This window comes from Corvus kubaryi, unplaced genomic scaffold, assembly GCF_017639235.1.
Source record: "Corvus kubaryi isolate FWS band 111438036 unplaced genomic scaffold, C.kubaryi_AGA036_p1.0 split1-65, whole genome shotgun sequence".
NCBI lineage: Eukaryota > Metazoa > Chordata > Aves > Passeriformes > Corvidae > Corvus > Corvus kubaryi.
In genome coordinates this window covers 7,950,063-7,967,911 of record NW_024582080.1, presented here as the reverse complement: position 1 = coordinate 7,967,911, position 17,849 = coordinate 7,950,063, and the positions used below count along the sequence as shown (strand labels likewise).

Sequence of the window (17,849 nt, the reverse complement as noted above, 5' to 3'; positions counted from 1 at the left end):
GATTGGTTGCTTAGACACTAATTTGATTGACTTTAACTCCCCTGGAAGTAGGCTCAGGCTTGTATTTTCAGAAGGGGTTTTGTGGATAAAGAGATGAACTAACTACAGAAATAAAAAGGTTGGTTGTTAGGGCTAAAATCACGGGGTAGCTGAAGAGACCATAAAAGGGGACAGAAGCATGACTCTGAGATGTCATGTAACATGATCCTTTTGGAAGGAATAAACAAGGGAGTAACTGGGTCAACTGAGGAGGTAACACAGATTACTTTGGTTTGTAACTTTTCGATCAAAAGCGCAGTGTAGATGCTGTGGATGGGGTAACCAATTAACTTCACAATCTTGATTTTCAATTTAGGCTCTTGGATTTGCAATGCTATCACAAAAGGAACTGGAGATTTTAATCCTCTTTAACATCTATTTTCAGTTATTTGTTAAAATTTTGCTCCAGTCCTCATCAGCTTTTTTTCTTTTCATGTAATGAATGCATTATGTGAGACACAGGAGACCTACACCCTACTGAAGGGGAATATTTTTCATTTTTCACCTCAAAGCCCTTTACAAACTCTCATTAATTTAAATTCCTTCCACACCCCTGCTGAATAACCCAACACAAATGGAATGTCACACTCAAGATCCCTCTGTGTATCACTTGGTCCGCTGAGCATAGGAGCAAGCCAGATCCCACTGTGCATTAAAAGTTCAGTGAAGGATTCCTGGCAACCCCATGTGCAGAATCATCACAGCACATTTATTCTTTACAGGGAGCCATCATCCAGACAGATGCTGCAGAGAAATGTCAGAAACAAAACACGGCTCTCCCAGGGAAGATACCAGGATCCTGACTGTGGGAGCTTGGGGACTGAAAATGGTTGGGGTTTGGCATGGTACTTTCCACTCTGAAAAACAAAGTGATGTTTATCTGTTCTCCACTCCTCTGACTTCTAATGAGCCCTCCCTTTCAAGCTCCCTTCCCCAGCAACTTTTGCATTGGTTCCCACTGAAGCTGTTTTCCCTGTCTTGCTTTACCTCCAAGCCAGGCAAAGTGGGAAGGAAACAAATAGTCTAGCATGGTGTAGAAAGATTTCCAGAGTACATCAGTGGGTGGAGTACCAGTCTGGGACCTTCATGGTGTTTTGGATCTTCGTGTTAAGCTGTGCATTGCTACTTGTGTTCACCCACCTTGAGTACCTGGTGTTTCTGGAGCAGAACCAGATGTGGTGCTTGCCCTACAGCCTAGGAGAAATTGGAGTCTGGGTCCTACAACTTGCAGTTTGATCAGGGAAAAGCAGTTTAGGCTGGCTTTTTGAGAGGACAGAGCAGGGCAGTAAGGGGAGCACATGCAGTCTGAAATGTGGAGCTGCAGGTCTCCCCACATCTGCTTGGCTTTTAGCTCCAGTTTCCAAACCAGAAATCACCCCACAAATTGTGCACCTTTATCTGCTGGAGACAGCCATTATTAAGAAATCCTTTTGTGAGCAACATGCAAAGGCTCTACAACCTTTAACTGCTCATCAGGTCTCAGTTTTGGAAAATCATGTATCAAATGTTGTGAGGTAGGATGGACTTCTGCATCAGGCTCAGCATGCCTAGGGAATGATTCAATGGAGACAAACTGTGAAACATGATTGCTTTGAAATGTGGAGCTAAAGAAGGATCGTGGGAATGTGCTAACCAAGGTAAATTTATGAATAAAAACATTACTGAAATTTTGAATCAACCTGTCACGTGATTTATTCAGGAAAAAATATGTACCAAATTCTGCATGTGTTACTTGGCCACAAATAGAGCAGAGTTCAAGTAAGTTCACAGCTACCACTCCCTTATGAATGACACTTTCCATATGGGTTTCCATGTGTGTTCTGTATGTGGACATGGGTTTCAACACGTGGTGTTTCTTCCCCATTCCTTCCAGGTTGATGCAGAGATTTGCCCTCCATGTAAATCACTGGTAAGATTAAGGCATTCAGCTCACTCACTGTAAATGCCTAGCTTCCTTCATCCAATAATGCCTTTTAGGATTTGGCTTCCTGTCTTTACTTTGGTTGATATCCTCTCTGAAATCTGTTGCCAATGCACTTCCTTATCTAAGAGCTGTTCAGGCTTGTAACGATGCTCATGCTTGGAAAAGTTTCATGGTACCTAGGCTGAATGCATATTAAATTATATAGATTTTTCTCTGCATATATATCAGGCACTGTAAATTCTAGATTTTTCATGGTGACAGGATGGAGTACAGACACATTTTTCTAAATGTAACACTTTACTCCAAAAGGTTTCATGTGGAGACGGGGCCTGTCTGTCAGAACATGTCCTGCCAAGTAGCTCTGCAAGCAGAACCTGATAGTGTATTTAATCCTCCATATCCATTCTTGTGATCCATAAATATTAAACTTGCTTTAAAGTGATGACTGAAAGGGCTTGAGTTTTGCAAGACAACATTAGTACAACTGTGAAGTTAGTCAGAGGATCAAGTATGTTTTTATACGCTGCTTTAAGTAATCATCCCTCCCCTAAATTAAATAAGTGCTTCGTTCATTCAAAACGAAAATTTCTGCAGTAGGGCAACTCCTCGCTGAGACAAGTTTTGAACTGTTCCTGCATGTTTAGCTTGGAGGAAGGAGGCCCTCTCTTGACTCACTGCAATCAGCTTCCCATGGCGATTCCTGTCTGCTCCGGTACTGGAGATGCACAAACACACTGAGTCACTCTGCCAGCTCGGGAACCCGCTCACCATTCCCTTCGTTCTCAGGCACCTCGCAGCCGATGCAACCTGTGGCACTGTAAGGACTCCTCGTAGACAATCCGCGCTTTATTTATCTGGGGGAAATCTCTGGCACACAAATTGGAGATTATGGCATCATAATACGAAGAAACCCCAAACCTGCGCAGCCTCTTCGCCTGTGGTGTTGGCATGCTTCTCCCACCCCGCTTCCCTGCCCGGGAATCCGGGATCGCCGGTCGGGCAGCCGTGACTGACACAGCAGCGGCAGCAGGCTCACACTGCCGCGAATTTAAATGTTGGTGCACTACTTTAATGTCGTAAAACACCCTGCTGGCTGCTTATGTTTCACATTTCCAAACTCAACTCCTTACGGATGGCGGGCCAGCTGCTCGCCGCAGGACTGGCTCCTCGGGATCCCTGACGGACACCTGGCTCGCCTTCCCTCCCCGGCATCCCCGCTGCCAAACCCCTCCCGCCGCACCTCACAGAACCGCAGAGCGGCTCACGTTGGGAGGGACCACCGGGGGGGCATCTGGTCCAACCTCCCTGCTCAGACAGGGCCATCCCAGAGCACACGGCACGGGGTTGTGTCCAGACGGTTCTTCAATATTTCCAGTGGGGGAGACTCCACAACCTCTCTGGGCAGCCTGTTCCAGTGCGTGGTCACTGCACAGTGAAGAAGTTCTTCCTCATGTTCAGCTGGAACTTCCTGTGCATCGGTTTCTGCCCGTTGCCACGAAACCACATGCACAGCCGTGGAACCCCCGGTGTTTGTCCCTGCTTTAGCCAAAGGGTCAGACTTGTGCCGCTGCTGTTTTTCGGGATCAGCCTCCCGGGGGTCGCTGCCCCTCACGACATTCCCTTCCCGTGGGCGGGCGCGCGCGCCGCAGCAGCACTTCCCGTCAGGCGCGGCGCGGGCAGCCCCGCCAAGGCCCCGCTGTTAAGGGCGGGCGCGGCGCCGCCCCCTTCCTTTGGAGCCGGGCCGCCATTTTGTGCGCACGCACGGTGAGCGCCCGCGGCCCTCTGCCGCTCCGGGGGACGCGGTGGGAACACGGGGGGACGGGGATACAGAGGGGGGACGCGGCCGGAGGGGTCGTGCTTCCGGCAGGGGCGGGCGGGGGGCCGCCGGCTCCGATGGGAGCACCACGGCCTTCGTAGGCCGGGGAGTGAGGGAGCGAGGAGGCCGCGCGTTGCGGGTGGCCGGGCCGGGCGGATTGCGGGAGGCCGGGCAGGAGGGAGGTTGCTGGGGGAGGGAGCGAGGAAGGGGCCGCTGGGGCCCGCGAAGGGTGCAGGTGCGGAGCAGCAGCAGGGCTGCAGCACGTGGCAGCGGGCCCGGACACGCCGCGGCCGCCGGCGGGATGTCGGGGCTGGGAAGGCGGCAGGGGTGGCTGCTCGGGGCGGACACCCCCGGAATGGCTCCGTAGGCTTGCGGAGCGTCTGGGCCTTGTGTCAGACGTAATAGTGGCCGGTAAATGTGGTGGTGGAGATCCTGCCTTATGGATGTCTTACAAGGAGAAGCTGAGGGAATGGGGCAGAGGTGTCATCGGGGAACACTTCACAGCGCCACAGTCAACAGAATGTATCCTGGTGCCTGGAAAGAGCACGTGGAAGGAGCATGAAACAACGAGCTGAAGTTAGAAGGAGGAGCTCAGACTGGATATAAAGGGAATAATGTTAATGGGAACAGCCAGGCCTCCAGACACGCTGCCTGGGGAGGATGTGCAATAGGGTCTGGAGGGACAGCCATACAAGGAGCAGCTGAGGTCCCTTGGCAGGCCTCATCGCTACAGCTTCTGCATGAGTGAAGGTGGAGGGGCAGGCACTGATCTTTGTGATGACCGGTAACAAGACCCGAGGAGGTGGCATGAGGATGTGTCAGGGGATGTTTAGGTTGAATAATAGGAAAAGGTTCTTTACCCTTTGTGAAGAGTGTGGTTGAGCACTGAAATGGGCTCCCCAGGGAAGTGGTCACAGCACCAGCCTGACAGAGCTCAAGAATCTTCTGAACAATGCTCTCAGGTACATTCTGTGACTCTTCAGGTGTTCTGCACAGGGACAAGAGTTGGTCTTGGTGATCCTTGTGGGTCCCTTCCAATGCTGAATGGTGTTTGATCCTCAAAGGGTTTCAAGACCTGGATGGACAAAGCTCTTGAGTAGCCTGGTTTGATCTCAGAGTAGACCTTGGTTTAAGCAGGAGTTAAGTGAGTGCCTTGCTGGCATCCATTCTAAGCACCGATTTCTTCGGGTGCCTAAGTGAATACCATTGGTTGAATTGAAGCAGTGCCATTCTGAATGGGCTTAAAGACTCCATTAATCTGAAATACCTGAAAGTCCCATCAACTTTGTGGTGAGTGAACTAGTAGTTCTGAATAGTTTGCCTTCATTTTTACAGTAATCAGCCAAAATGACGAACACAAAGGGAAAGAGGAGGGGGACACGTTACATGTTCTCGAGGCCATTCCGCAAGCATGGTGAGTATCCCTTACAGTACCAACACTGCATCCAGTTACTGACCTGATGGGCCTCTGCAGTCCCTGAGGATGGACTGCGAAACAAAGGCTTGTGCCAAAGGATTTCTGACAACTTGGGCTAGAAACTGGGGCCGTACGCAGACGTACGCTGAACTCTTACAGCAAATGCATTGGTATTCTAATTGCTTGACAGTAGTCACAGGGCTAATTCTGTCAGTGCTTGAAAATTAATTTAAAAGTGATGAAACTATTTCAGCAGTTACTTAAAACATAGAGGGTTTTTTCCTCTGATCAATAAGCAGTTCCATTTGTATTGATATATTAAACAAGTCTCTTCAACTTCGGCATTAGGAACACAAATTAATTTTTCTTTAGCTGAGTATTTTAAAAATTTGAAGTGTGTGAAGTGTGTAATTACTGCTTTAAAAAAACATGGTTTGATTTTTGAGGTATTCAGGAAAATTCTGTCAAATGCATGATCTGTATCCCCCATCTTTTTTTATGTATGTGTGAAATTCTGGGCTTCCTAAGTATCCAAATTTGTATCTCTTAACAGGAGTTGTCCCTCTGGCTACCTATATGCGGATCTACAAGAAGGGTGACATAGTTGATATCAAGGTACTTTCTGCAGTGCTGTGTAACTAAAAGCTAAAGCAGTGTGGTCCTGTGCAGTCTCCAGTTCCTTGGGGTGGACTTTTTTGTTAACTGGGTCACGTGTATCAACACAAGCTCGCTTTCGGAGCAATATTGGAACGACAGTGCTTCCGGACCAGTGGCAGCACTTCAGTGTCATATGCTGGTGTATGTGGGGTTTTGTAGATGAATATCATTTGGCTGTGCTTTGTTATGGTGTGTTCAGCTGAAAAACAGGAGTGAAATATGCCATAGCTAATGTTTGAGTTGGCTACTGGCACTACTTTCATAGGAACTTCAGCTGTCGTTTCAGTAGATGTTCTGTTTTGCTCGACTTGAGCTTTCTCTTCAGATGAGCCATGATTTATGGTGGGGCAGTTCGTAGTTATGTGATTGCAAAGCTATGTTAAAACTAGAAATTGAGAAATAAATCTAAGGATCCATCATATATATAAATATGGGGGGGGTTGAAGTAACATTTCCTGTCGCTTGGTATTTTTTAGAACTTTTAAAGTTAACTGTACTTTCATAACTGAGTTGTAATGAATGTGAAAGCCTTTCACCTAGGATTCCTACATTGTTGAATCCTTCGGTTTAATTTGTAACGCCACGTTCTTGTAACAGTCACACAGAAGGTGGTGTACAATTTGCTTGTTTGTTGTTTGACTCCTGGAGAATGTACTGCTCAGAATTGACAATTCCTGACGCACTGGAGCTTGATGATGAATGTCTCTTGTGATTGCTTGCTCTTTCTGTAAGCAAAGTGATCAGTCATTTCACCGACACTGAAAGCAACCAGAACTGATGTAGCAAAATTTGGTAGTTTTCAGATGCAAAGTGCATGGTTATAAATTCCAGCTTAAAATGGAAATATTTTAAAATTAATCTCAAATATTTTGAAATGTATACTTCAAATTACTTCTGAAAGAAAAATTCTTGATGCTACCTTCCCCCCCCCCCCCTTCTTTTTTTCCCCTTCTTTTGCTTCTTAACAGGGTATGGGTACTGTTCAAAAAGGCATGCCCCACAAGTGTTACCATGGCAAGACTGGAAGGGTATATAATGTTACTCAGCATGCTGTGGGCATTATTGTTAACAAGCAGGTTAAGTAAGTAATGAAATTCCATGTATTGAAACTTGGTATTTGAGAAAGTTGACCTGTAATTGCACCCTCCTTTCACTTTGCCAGTTGGACAGTTATTGTCTTTATTGGTCATTCAAGGTGGGTAAAGTGTATTTCCTTTTTATAACCCAAGCAGATGATGCTCATTTGACTTGGATCCTGTCAGAGGAAACAGTTTTTGTTTTTCTTACCAGCACCTAAAGTCCCATTACCTAGCAGGGGTTTTCAGCCAGTGTGCTGGTACTGAAGCCCTTTATAAATACTAGTCTGTAGCTGTATCCAGCTGGTTTTTGTACAGACAAGCTGGTTTTTTTGGTCCAGGAGCTGGACTGCTGTGCATTGGTAATAAAATGACTTGTTTGTATGCTAAGAGGCTAAAATTACGTATTCTCCACAATTTTAATTTGAAAGTGTCAGCTCATGGTTATATATTATACTGTTATACATTAATAACCTTTTGGTTATGTGTAACTTACATCTGATGTGCGTCTGCAGCTGTGTGTTGAGGTATTGGCCTTTAAAGAAAAATTACCTGTAATTGAGCTTCTGGAGTTACTTTTGTAAGGGCTGTAGGTCTTGCTTTAAAGTGACCTTTTTCAAGTGTGGATTAAAAACTGACTCCCTGTTTTAGGGGCAAGATTCTGGCCAAGAGAATCAATGTGCGTATAGAGCATATTAAACATTCCAAGAGCAGAGACAGCTTTCTGCAGCGTGTGAAGGAAAATGAAAGGAAGAAAAAGGAAGCAAAAGAAAAAGGCATTTGGGTTCAACTCAAACGTCAGGTAATGTTTCTATTGGGGTCACAGTCCTTCTTCAGGAGATTACTTAATTCTTGGAGTAGCAGCTGCATGCAGTGCATCAGCGTCCGGGCTGTCTGGGATGTTTGGTGCCTGAGCTCTGTGCTGGGTGAAAATTGTAGCTGTGAACAAAGGGTTGGGTGCTTCCTGTTCTGTTGCTAATCTGCAGCAGCAGCAGCTCTGGATGGTTTTATGGTCAGTAGAGTCTTTGTTTTAATTGAATTTTAAGTTGCAACAGGTTCTGTTGTAACCCTTGAAATAAAGAATAACCAGACTTCACAGAAGATACAGTGGCTAGTGCTTCTGTAACTGCAGGATACATCACTCCATGTTCATTGGGTTGGTCAGCTGCAGAGAGTAAAGCATAAGTTTTTTAATTCAGCAGCACATTTTCTAGCAGATCATTTTCTTACTGCTACTTCTTGAATCAAATTTATGAGATTAGGAATGGTAAAATTGCTGTAGTGTTTATATAGTAAGGTGCTAAATGGTTGACAGTGTTGTTTTCTGAAAGGTTTTTGAGCTGTAGTGCCATGAGTTTTTGGTTTTTATTTTTCTGTTTACAGCCTGCTCCACCAAGAGAAGCACACTTTGTGAGAACTAATGGCAAGGATCCAGAGCTGCTGGAGCCAATTCCCTATGAATTCATGGCGTAATGCACGTTTAAAAAAAAATAAATTAAAGATCTGGTTTTGGACAAGTGTATGTGATTGTGGCTGATTCATTTAGTTGGGTTTGGGGGTTTTTTTTGTTTGAACAGATGCTTTAGAAACCTTTTATTGAAGTTTATTTATTTAGCTTGCATTTACCATGATGCTTAGTCATTTAAATCATCTGCAGCTTTTGCTGACGAGTTTAGTCATATACATAGATTATAAATGCTAGAAACACTGAAATTTGCTAGTGCTTAGTAATGATCATGAGGTAATATGAGGGGACATGGAATATTTCACCAGCAAACTAAGAACTTGTACCAAGAACTGTCCAGTGTCACTTAAAAGGCTTTTTTTTTTTTTTTTTTTGTGGGAAAAGAGATAATGGCCTTCAGATTTCATTGATACAAGGTTTTGGCTAAGGGGCCTCATGACTACCAAGGAATTGTTGAAACCATTTTTGAAAACAACCTCTCTAGAGAATGGCCTGTGGGCAGATTTTGGTGTTCCACCATTGTAACCTGCAGAACAATGTTTAACATCCCCATGCCAATAAGCATTCTTACAAAAGTAGTTTAGAAACAAGGTTTTAATTCCAAAACTGCCAGCCTTTGTATTTTGATTTTTAACTTTTTAATTGGCTGGCATAGCTAAACACTTGGATTTTACATGTTTGTTGCATGCCTGTTGAATGTTGTAATGAATTCCTCTCATCCCAGATTTACTGATCTCTCACAAAAGCCCAGTGCTACCTGTGCAGTTTCTTACATGGAAGAAGATCTTCAGCTGAGTGTTTACTAACCAGTGCTGGTTTAGTGAGCTTTGTTTGGAACAGCGTGAAGCTTGCTAGAGACCGCTGAAGGTAACCTCCTTGGTTAGCCTTGAAAATGCACAGTCTCAAGATTAATTGTGTTGTAGTTACAGGTAAATAGTACTTTATCTTGAAGTGTCATGTCAGGCATTGCTCAGCTACCTTCAGTAAGTGATGTAAAAGTAACGTCTCCATGTAGAGAGAATACTAGAGAAGCAAGTGACTTCAAGCTCTTTGTAGGTGTTGACTGTTGAAAATTACTGAGCAGTGAATTGCAGCATTTAAAGTGTGGGAGTAAGAAACAGGGAGATGATGAAGTTTGCTTTTTACCTAACTCAATCGTGGGTGTTTCCACTCCCATGGAATTAATGTAGGTTTCGGACCTTGAATTCAGTCTGGCTTGGGCTGGAATTTAAGGGTTAGGTGGGCTTTAGGTGCTAGAGTTTCAAAGGTCCAGTGAGCAGATTGCTATGTTTGAGGTTTTCCAAGCTTCCATCTCAGAAGATGCAGCAGGCTGTATAGATGGAATGACTTTGGAAGTGACTTGAAGGAGCTTGCCCCTTAGCAGACTGATCCATGAGAGTAGTGCTGTATTTTGACACCAGAGGTGTTGGACATGGCGTGCAGCACTGTATCCTGAAGCCCTCACTGTTGCACCTTATGCACTTGGCTTTTACGGTCAAGCGGCTTTTCTTGGAGCAGCAAGATTTGTGTACTTTATCAACCTCTTTGGCTTGTCAGTTTCCATAGCCATTTAAAATTGGCATTTGCCTCCCAAGATAAGCATCATTTTCCACTAGGCTTTTTAGGAATTAAGTGGGAGGCTATTGGATACAAACTTTGGTGGTGACATGTTAAATTTGCTTCTCATGCATGCGTGTCTAAGCTATTTTGGTTCTGTGTTTGGTTTGTACGCATTTGTCAAAATCACGGTGGATTAGCTGTATCAGCATGATGAAATGATTAACATCCTAAGTGGGGCATAGTTCTAAACTTTTGAACTTATTTTCAACAATTTGGAATAATAAGACTGGACAGCATTACAGTGGTCTTGTTTAAGAACTGTGCTCCCTGAGGCACTGCATTGCAACACTTTCCAATTTAGTAAAAGTGTTTTTAAGGTTACTATGCCAACGGCGGTTCGTCATAAATGCACATTTGGAAGCCCTGCGTGGGCTGGGAAGAGAGGGAGGAAATGCTTTCCTTGGTCAGGGTTCCGAGAAACAACTGAAAATGAAGCTGGGTTTGTACAGGAGGAGAATAACCTTTTTTTGTTTGTTTTTAGTGTTTGGAAACAGGACAGATAAACTAAGGTGTAACCTGTCTGTTTGTTGCACTCAGTGCTGTGGGGTTTTCATGATCACCTGAGGTTTGCAGAAGCACAGCCCAGACACTTAACAGGTCTCAGCACCTGCTGCTGAAGTTTGCTTCCTGTGTGTTTGGCTGCCCTGTTTTTGCACAATCCTGACGAAAGAGGGAGATCTGTGAATTGGGAAAAGCTGAAGAGCTGCCTGTTAGGACATCTCAGACCTGAGCTGAAACGTGAAGCATATTCCTTACAGGGTTTGGAGTCACAAGTTTTGATTTGCCCTGGAAGGGGTTTGACACACTAAACCCATAAGCTATAACCAGTTCTCTGCAGTCCTGTTCTGAGGCTCCTTTACTGTCACAAACCTTTACTGCTGGTTCCCTGCCAAAAGCCCTGGCGAAATCTGTTGTCTCCTAGAGAAGCAGCAAGGAAGCTGCCTTCTGAGCTGTTGCCTTCATCTTTTTTAGCATGTTGGCAACACTGGGATTTGAGATTTCCTGAGGACTGTGTAGGCAGGGAAGGTCAGTGAAAGGGCAGAAAGGACTGGGAAGGAGGAGGAGAAACTGTGTCAGTGCAGAGGCTGCAGGCTGAGGACCCCAGGAGGGAGCAGAGCAGGGAGCAGGGCATGCCCCTGAGTGGGGCAAGGGATTTTATAATCTTCCCATTGTATGTATTGGATGGAGTAAACAGTCTTGATGTTCTCTCTTTTTTCCTTCCCAGCACAATCCTGGACTCAGCATATTCGTGGCCCTCACGGTCAAAAAGATGGCTGGCATCCCAGGTGCTGTGCTGGAGTGTCAGCAGGGGCTGACATCCCGGGGGTGCCAAGAGCTGTGCACGCACCTGCCGGAGAGAGTGGCCTTCCCTGTGCCGGCACAGGCAGGACAGGCTCACCTTGTGCTTGAGGAGGCACTGTGGGTTCCTGTAGTTCAGACTGTGTTGTGAAAAAGACAGGGTTAAACTGGGCCCACCTGGGTAGGACCTCCTGACTGAGGTGTGGGTAATGTCTCCCACAGTGCAGGGGCACCCTGTTGCTGCAAATGGTCTCCTTGCACGGGAAGAAGGTGCCAGCTGTCCCTGCAATGGTGAGGGTGGTGGTATGAAAGACAGGTTATGAGTTTTTTGTGTCCATGCATCGGCTTCAGTGGATGCCCTGCTAAGGTCTGTGTAAGAATCAAGTTACAGCTGTGGGGATTTACATGGTCATAACCATCCTTGCTCAAGCATGGGGTAGGAACATTGCTCCCACCAGCAGCACCCATACAGCATAAGAACCCAGAAAAATACAAAAAAAACCAAACTCCAGAGGCTCTCAGGATGTCCTCCCTGCCACCGTCACAGGAGTAGGACACCTGCTCTCTCCCTGAAAGTACTGCTGTTGAATGTTACTGCAGCTTGGAATAGGGAGATGTGTCAGGCAGCAGTATGGCATACCTGGCACTGAGTAGTGTTCCTATGGGAAAGTGGATAGTGATGGACCATAGGGATAGTGGCATAGGCCACCTGCAGACGGTGGGTGAAAAGGTAAAGCCTGGTGCTTCCAAATGGGGCCTGCAGAGCCAAGAAAGGCCCCTTGGAATAGCTTTGAAGCCCACACGTCCCAGGAGTGCTTAGTCTGCAGGATGGGGATGGCTAAGCTGAGCCTCAACTGCTTCAATTTACTGAGCTGTTCCTGTTGCATCTTGGGTAGGTGTTGGTGGAGACATAGTCCATCGCACCCTGAACATTAATTCGTTCACAGGGTGTCCCACATGGGCTTGGGCAACGTTATTTCTCTGCTTGACCATTCCCATTTGCCCTTTGGGGGTGCTCCCAGCAGTAGGCAAGGCAGCTTGAGTTCTACAGCTGCCCAGAAAGGGGCAGCTCCTCAAGGTTTGAGAAGGGTGGTTGGTTAATACTGCTTTAATAGCTCAGCACCTGGGAATCATCTGTCTGGAATGGACTTGTTTCAGTAGCATTTTTTCAGAGGCACACTGAATGTACTCTAATAGCTGTTCTGTAAAGGAATGTATAAAAATAGCTGCTGGTGGCACTGTGAGGCCAAAGACAAGTGATCCCCTGACAACAGGAGTAGATGACAATAGCAGGAACCTCTGGAAACCAAAAGCTTTTAGTGATACAAGAGAAATCTTGTTTCCCAAAAGAAAGAGCTTGCTGGCATGATGGGGAGTGAAGTAGAAACCTTAGAGGCAATACGTTTTGGCAGTCAGAAGGGGCCCTGGTGTTACCATAGGGGTTCTTAGGCACTGGAGTACCACAAATAATCAACAGTGCTTCTTCCACCATGCTTTTCTGCAGGTACTACTTTAACTGATGTTAATTAGTACTGTTGTAACTCAGCTGCCTGTGTGTGAGCATCCGGGGTCACCTGGGCTGCTTTTGGGGCATCAACCCCACATCCAGGGCCCAGCAGCTCTCACAGTGGCTCCATCCTTCCATGCCATGAGATCAGTCCTTTCGTGTACCATCCACTATCCTCTTCTATATTGTGTCCTGCTGGCATGTGCTGTCTCCCTGATAAAAATTAAAGCAGCCTCTGAACAGATTATTTATCTTTCAAGCACTTAGACACTTGCAAAGCAGTGCACAGCAGGAGCTACGGCAACAGTTTGTGGAGACTGAAACATTCACACAGCTGCTTGCAGGTCTGAGGCTCATTTAAGGGCAGCCTATGGTGGAGCACCATTCTCTGAAACTTTACTATTTAAAAAACCCAAAAAGCCCAAGCAAGACCACTCAGGTTTCAGGTCTGGCTGTTGCTTGATCCACAAGCTGGATTTTCAACACTGGCTGTAAAGGGATGTGTTCAGGTGTGGGAAACAAAATAGTCTGAGGCAGAAGAATAAATAATTCCTTTCTTTCAAGACTGGACTTCCTCACTGCAGGGAGGGTGGTGCATTAAGCCAGAGCCCGTTGCAGTTGGGGCTGGTGTGGTTGTGCAGGTGCACATCTCAAGCCCAGGATGGCTTGTGCTGACATCTGCCCGCCTCCCTCGGGTGGGGGGATGCCCAGACATGGGCCGCAGGGTGCATGGCCTGCCCAGGCTATCCCCCAGCCCCCCGGTGCCTGCGCCCGCCGGGGCCACCTCACGCCCTGGGAGCGGGGAAGGTGGGAGAAAGGGGAAGGGGTGTAACCCGGGTGGGCAGCGAGGGGACGCGCCCGCGGGGCAAGTGCGGGGAGGGCTGCGGGGGCCAGCCGGGGCTGGAGGGCCGCGGGGCGGTGCTGCCGGGGGGCGGTGCCGCGGGAGCGGGGCGGCCCCGCGGGCGGTGCTGCCGCCGGGACCTTTAAAAGCTGTCGAGGCCGCTCGCTCCGGGCGCTGCTGGCCGAGCCGAGCGGAGCCGTGCGAGCCCTTCGGCCGCCGAGCCGCCTCTCCCATGCGCCTGCCGAGCATGTCCCAGCCCTTCCTGCTGGCGCCCATCGCCGAGTGCCCTCCGGGGCCGCCCGGCGCCCAGGTCCGCCTGGCCGTGCTGGGCGCCCGCGGCGTCGGCAAGAGCGGTGAGTGCGGGGCTGCTCGTCCCCTTCCCCTGCCCGTCCGTCCGTCCGTCCCGCCTAACGCGGCGCTCTGTGTTTCAGCCGTGATCGTGCGGTTTCTGACCAAGCGCTTCATCGGTGACTACGAGCCCAACACAGGTGAGGAGGGGGGCGGCGGGGCCGGGCGCGGCGAGCCCCGCGTCCGGCGGCTCACGGCTCTCTGCTCCCCAGGCAACCTCTACTCCCGGCTGGTCCATCTGGACGGGGACCACGTTGCCGTACAGATCCAAGACACGCCGGGATGCATCCAGGTACGGACATACTTTGGATCAATTGGTTCTTCTCTGCCGCCCAAAGGCTCAGCTTTTGAGCCCAAATTTCCTGCATGCCCAGACCTAGTCTCCTAAGACAGAGCTCAGGCTTCCCTTTGAGCCTGTTTGATGGTGCTGTGATACAGCCTTTATACTTTCATGACCCAACGCAGAATCTGTGCTCTCTGTTGTACCTCAGGTGCAGGAAGACTGTGTGCAGGTGCTGGACTCCCTGTCCAGGTGTGTGAAGTGGGCAGAGGGCTTCCTGCTCGTCTACTCCATCACAGACTACAGCAGCTACCAGTCCATCCAGCCTCTCCACCAGCACATACGCAAGGTGCACCCCGATGCCAGGACTCCCATCATTATTGTGGGGAACAAAGCAGACCTCCTCCACGCCAGGCAAGTACAAGCAAAAGAGGGACTACAGCTGGCAAATGAACTGGGCAGCCTGTTCTTGGAAATCTCCACCAGTGAGGACTCCCAAGGCGTCTGTGATGTCTTCCAGTATCTTTGCAAGGAGGTCAGCAAACTACAGCATGCCGGCAGCACAGACAGGAGGCGGTCATCCATCATCCCTCGGCCCAAATCTCCCAACATGCAAGATCTAAAGAGACGTTTCAAACAGGCTTTATCTTCCAAAGTCAAGTAAACCTCCCAATGAGATCCTGTGTGACTCAATAGAATTTATTTTTGTAAACTAGTTAATAAAAATCTTTATTTTTATACTAATGCCAGCAGTGTAGAAGTAAGTATGTGAAAGCTCACAATTTCCTTGCTGTTCTCTCATTTGACTGGTTGGGTTATTTTGGGGAAAAAAAAAAAAAAAAAAAGGCTGCATAGCAACTAAATAGAGGTAGCTGGAGAGGGGACTTTTGCCAGGAGGCTTTGATTCCATTTCTTTTTTGGGGGGCCTGGAATTTTCTGTATTAAGATACTCATGTGATTTTCTTTGGAGGCCTCTATTTCCTGTTTGTAAAATGGGAGTGTTAATGATGTAAATCATTACGTGCCTTTACACAATACTTGGAAAGCCCTTGGCAGAAAACTTTATAGGAGACAAAAAAAGGCTCTATTAAACATGAAAATATAAAAGTGTCTGTAAGAATTCTGATTATAACAGGTCTGCTTTATTCCCTCAAAGCTGCTGTTTTGCTTGCACCTGTAATAGCCTGAATGCTGATAGGCTGTGGGAATGAGCTCCAAATTCTGATGTGCTTTAGAGATCTGTTCTACAGAATCAATCATTTGAGCCCCAAGCATTTAACAAGAGGGTTGAGTTTCTCCTACAGATTGCTGTGGAACAAAGTGCTGAGCAATCTGCAGCAGAGGAGTAGGTGGGATGGCTGTTGCTTTCTCTGGAGATGTGTCATAAGAAGGCCTGAAGCTTAGGTTTCCTGGACAGAAAATAGCTACATTTAAAGGGAATCACACCTTTATCTTCCCCAGAGTAATTCTGTAGCTATTTGAAACAGGTCAGACTTTACTCTTACTTTACATAAACTCTAAACCATACTAGAATGGGTTTTATTAACTGTTTGCTGGTTGTCTGAGCATGGAATGTGGGGTTTGCCCTTCCAGTATGCCACTGAATTGTGTATGTAAGAAATAAAACTGCTCCATGCTGAGTAGAAAGTGTGGAAGTGGATTAATGTGTCCTCACTGGGAAACTCGATGTCCTCATTCAAGCGCAACTCCAGTACGATTTTATTTTAAAAAATCTCATAGATTAAGTCCAAAGACCACCTTTTTCTTTCCTTGTGTCAGGAAAGGGAGGTAGGTGCTGTGCCTTGCAGTTAGTGGGCAGCCCCTGTTGTTTCTGACCCCTGTGACTTGAAGCTTCTTGGGCCACCTTCACTCTTTATCTGCAGATGACTCTTCCTGATGGTGATAATTGAGGGAAGGGTGACTGAGCACGTTAGAGATGATGCTCTGTGCAGAAGCACCCGAGGCCTGTGTGAGCACTGGGCAGGGGTCTGGGATGCCAGCAGTACTATTCCCCACGCAGGGCTCTGTGCACATCTTCAGTGCAGGCATGTCACCTGTATGTCTCTTCCCTGAAGGCCCTGTGCTGCCCTACCAAAGGGCACAGGAGAGCTGGTACCCAGACCTGCAGGAACAGACTGGAACTGGGGACTGCAAGCTGGGTCCAAAACTCTTGGAGTTAATTCATGTCAAAAGCATGGTGCCAGCCTGGACATACCAAAGGACTGTTTGAACATGTTAAGACAATATTTAACGCATGTCAAATATTTCTTCACTGTGAGAGTTGCTCTGCCAGGCCCAGGACTCTGGGCTTGAGGGGAGCAGGATGATGGGTACATAAATTAGGCATTTATGCTGTTTATCTGAATTTTCCTTGGCTGGCACAGATCTACTCTTGCCCAGAAGTTTTCAACTCTGAGCTGACAGATAAAGCACAGGAAGAACCTGCTGGTTCCCAGCTCATTTTACCCCAGCATTTACTTCAGTCCTGAGTGAGCAAAGAGGGCAGGGAGGGCAAAGCATCTCTCAGGTACTAGCAGGGGAGATCCAAAGCCTTGTTTCTACTGGGAAATGGCCACTTATGCCCTCCCTACTGAATACTTGCCATCCCCTTCTGTCTCTAAGAAGTCTCTAAGCCCTTCACACAGAGGGTAGGGTGGCTTCAGGAGGGTAAGTGGTGCATAGCCTGGCCTTTCTCCTTGATCAGAGAAAAATATGCATCTTCCTCTTTCCTCCCACCACCTCCGCTATGAAACAGAATCACAGCAATTTTCCCTGACAAGATGGATGAGTGGGTTTTCAGAAGCAGGGATGTGTGCGGCATCACACACTATTATGGCTGCTACTACATCAGCATCTCCCCCCTGTTGGACTATTTTGTCTACTTATCTCCAAGGTCTGAAATCATCCAGTAATGCTTTAAGACTTCATGAATTTTAAAATAGCAGCTGCCATCAACCTGTTCTGTGCACTTCAGCTCAGAAGCTGCACATGCCTAGACAGAGATAGGGATGTTTTCTTCAAAAAGCTTTCTCATGTTCCCTTTATTTTCTGTCCCACTCGAGCACGTGGACCCAAGCTGCTTCCTCACTGTCTCTTGATGGGGACTTGGCTCTCAGCACAGGAAATGGTCAGTGTTGCAGGCTCATGCTCTATCCTGTGGTTTGTTTGTATGAAAGATCGTGGACAAGGCAGACTGTGAGCAAGGACTGTGTTCACACCATGGGCAAGAGCTGGGTTCAAGCTTCAGACAGGGAACAAAAATGATTGAGATATGGATGGATGGATGGATGGATGGATGGATGGATGGATGGAAACAAATCTGCATCCCATGCCTGGATGTGCTGTAAAATGATTTTATTCCTGAGGGACTTCATTAGCTTTTGGTGAATGGAAGGTCTGAATAGATTCAGAATAAAGTCCTTTAGGCAAAGGTGACCTTTTGTGGCAGTTGCACTTGGCACATGACCACTGGTGATTCACACCAGTATGGCAGCAGGACCTCTTCAGTTTCTCCTGAAGTGAGGATCCAAAGTCTGTTGTCCTTCTAGGAGCAGCATCGT

General features: G+C 47.3%; 2 protein-coding genes, 1 long non-coding RNA gene and 1 other non-coding gene across 6 annotated transcripts; 3 read left to right on the top strand and 1 right to left on the bottom strand.

Moving 5' to 3' along the window:
* Positions 1-1,713: 1,713 nt before the first annotated feature.
* LOC121657932 lies at positions 1,714-3,622 on the bottom strand. The gene is made up of 2 exons (XR_006013794.1): positions 3,204-3,622; positions 1,714-2,830 (listed from the first exon to the last, which is right to left on the bottom strand). It is a non-coding gene; the product is annotated as an uncharacterized LOC121657932 (long non-coding RNA).
* Positions 3,623-8,451, top strand: RPL21 (ribosomal protein L21). 2 transcript variants are annotated; one of them, XM_042014211.1, is made up of 6 exons: positions 3,623-3,727; positions 5,115-5,193; positions 5,750-5,811; positions 6,822-6,934; positions 7,581-7,731; positions 8,313-8,451. In XM_042014211.1, the coding sequence occupies exons 2-6, from the start codon at positions 5,127-5,129 to the stop codon at positions 8,400-8,402; spliced, it is 483 nt and encodes a 160-aa protein (XP_041870145.1). In that variant the 5' UTR covers positions 3,623-3,727; positions 5,115-5,126; the 3' UTR covers positions 8,403-8,451. The 2 variants fall into 2 exon arrangements, with proteins under 2 accessions (XP_041870145.1, XP_041870146.1); XM_042014212.1 differs by lacking the exon at positions 3,623-3,727 and adding an exon at positions 3,747-3,765.
* Positions 6,994-7,126, top strand: LOC121658023. The gene has a single exon (XR_006013824.1). It is a non-coding gene; the product is annotated as a small nucleolar RNA SNORA27 (small nucleolar RNA).
* Positions 8,452-13,825: 5,374 nt separating the features above from the next.
* RASL11A (RAS like family 11 member A) lies at positions 13,826-15,929 on the top strand. 2 transcript variants are annotated; one of them, XM_042014300.1, is made up of 4 exons: positions 13,826-14,014; positions 14,093-14,149; positions 14,222-14,301; positions 14,501-15,929. In XM_042014300.1, the coding sequence occupies exons 1-4, from the start codon at positions 13,894-13,896 to the stop codon at positions 14,951-14,953; spliced, it is 711 nt and encodes a 236-aa protein (XP_041870234.1). In that variant the 5' UTR covers positions 13,826-13,893; the 3' UTR covers positions 14,954-15,929. The 2 variants fall into 2 exon arrangements, with proteins under 2 accessions (XP_041870234.1, XP_041870233.1); XM_042014299.1 differs by having other exon boundaries at positions 13,826-14,149.
* The last annotated feature ends 1,920 nt before the right edge of the window (positions 15,930-17,849 follow it).

Excerpts from the sequence above, each read along its gene's own strand:
- RPL21 (XM_042014211.1), top strand. The coding sequence starts at position 5,127 with ATGACGAACACAAAGGGAAAGAGGAGGGGGACACGTTACATGTTCTCG. Across the intron at positions 5,812-6,821 it reads GTGACATAGTTGATATCAAG|GGTATGGGTACTGTTCAAAA; the intron begins GTACTTTCTGCA and ends GCTTCTTAACAG. Across the intron at positions 6,935-7,580 it reads ATTGTTAACAAGCAGGTTAA|GGGCAAGATTCTGGCCAAGA; the intron begins GTAAGTAATGAA and ends TCCCTGTTTTAG.
- RASL11A (XM_042014299.1), top strand. The coding sequence starts at position 13,894 with ATGCGCCTGCCGAGCATGTCCCAGCCCTTCCTGCTGGCGCCCATCGCC. Across the intron at positions 14,150-14,221 it reads TGACTACGAGCCCAACACAG|GCAACCTCTACTCCCGGCTG; the intron begins GTGAGGAGGGGG and ends TCTGCTCCCCAG. Across the intron at positions 14,302-14,500 it reads ACACGCCGGGATGCATCCAG|GTGCAGGAAGACTGTGTGCA; the intron begins GTACGGACATAC and ends GTTGTACCTCAG.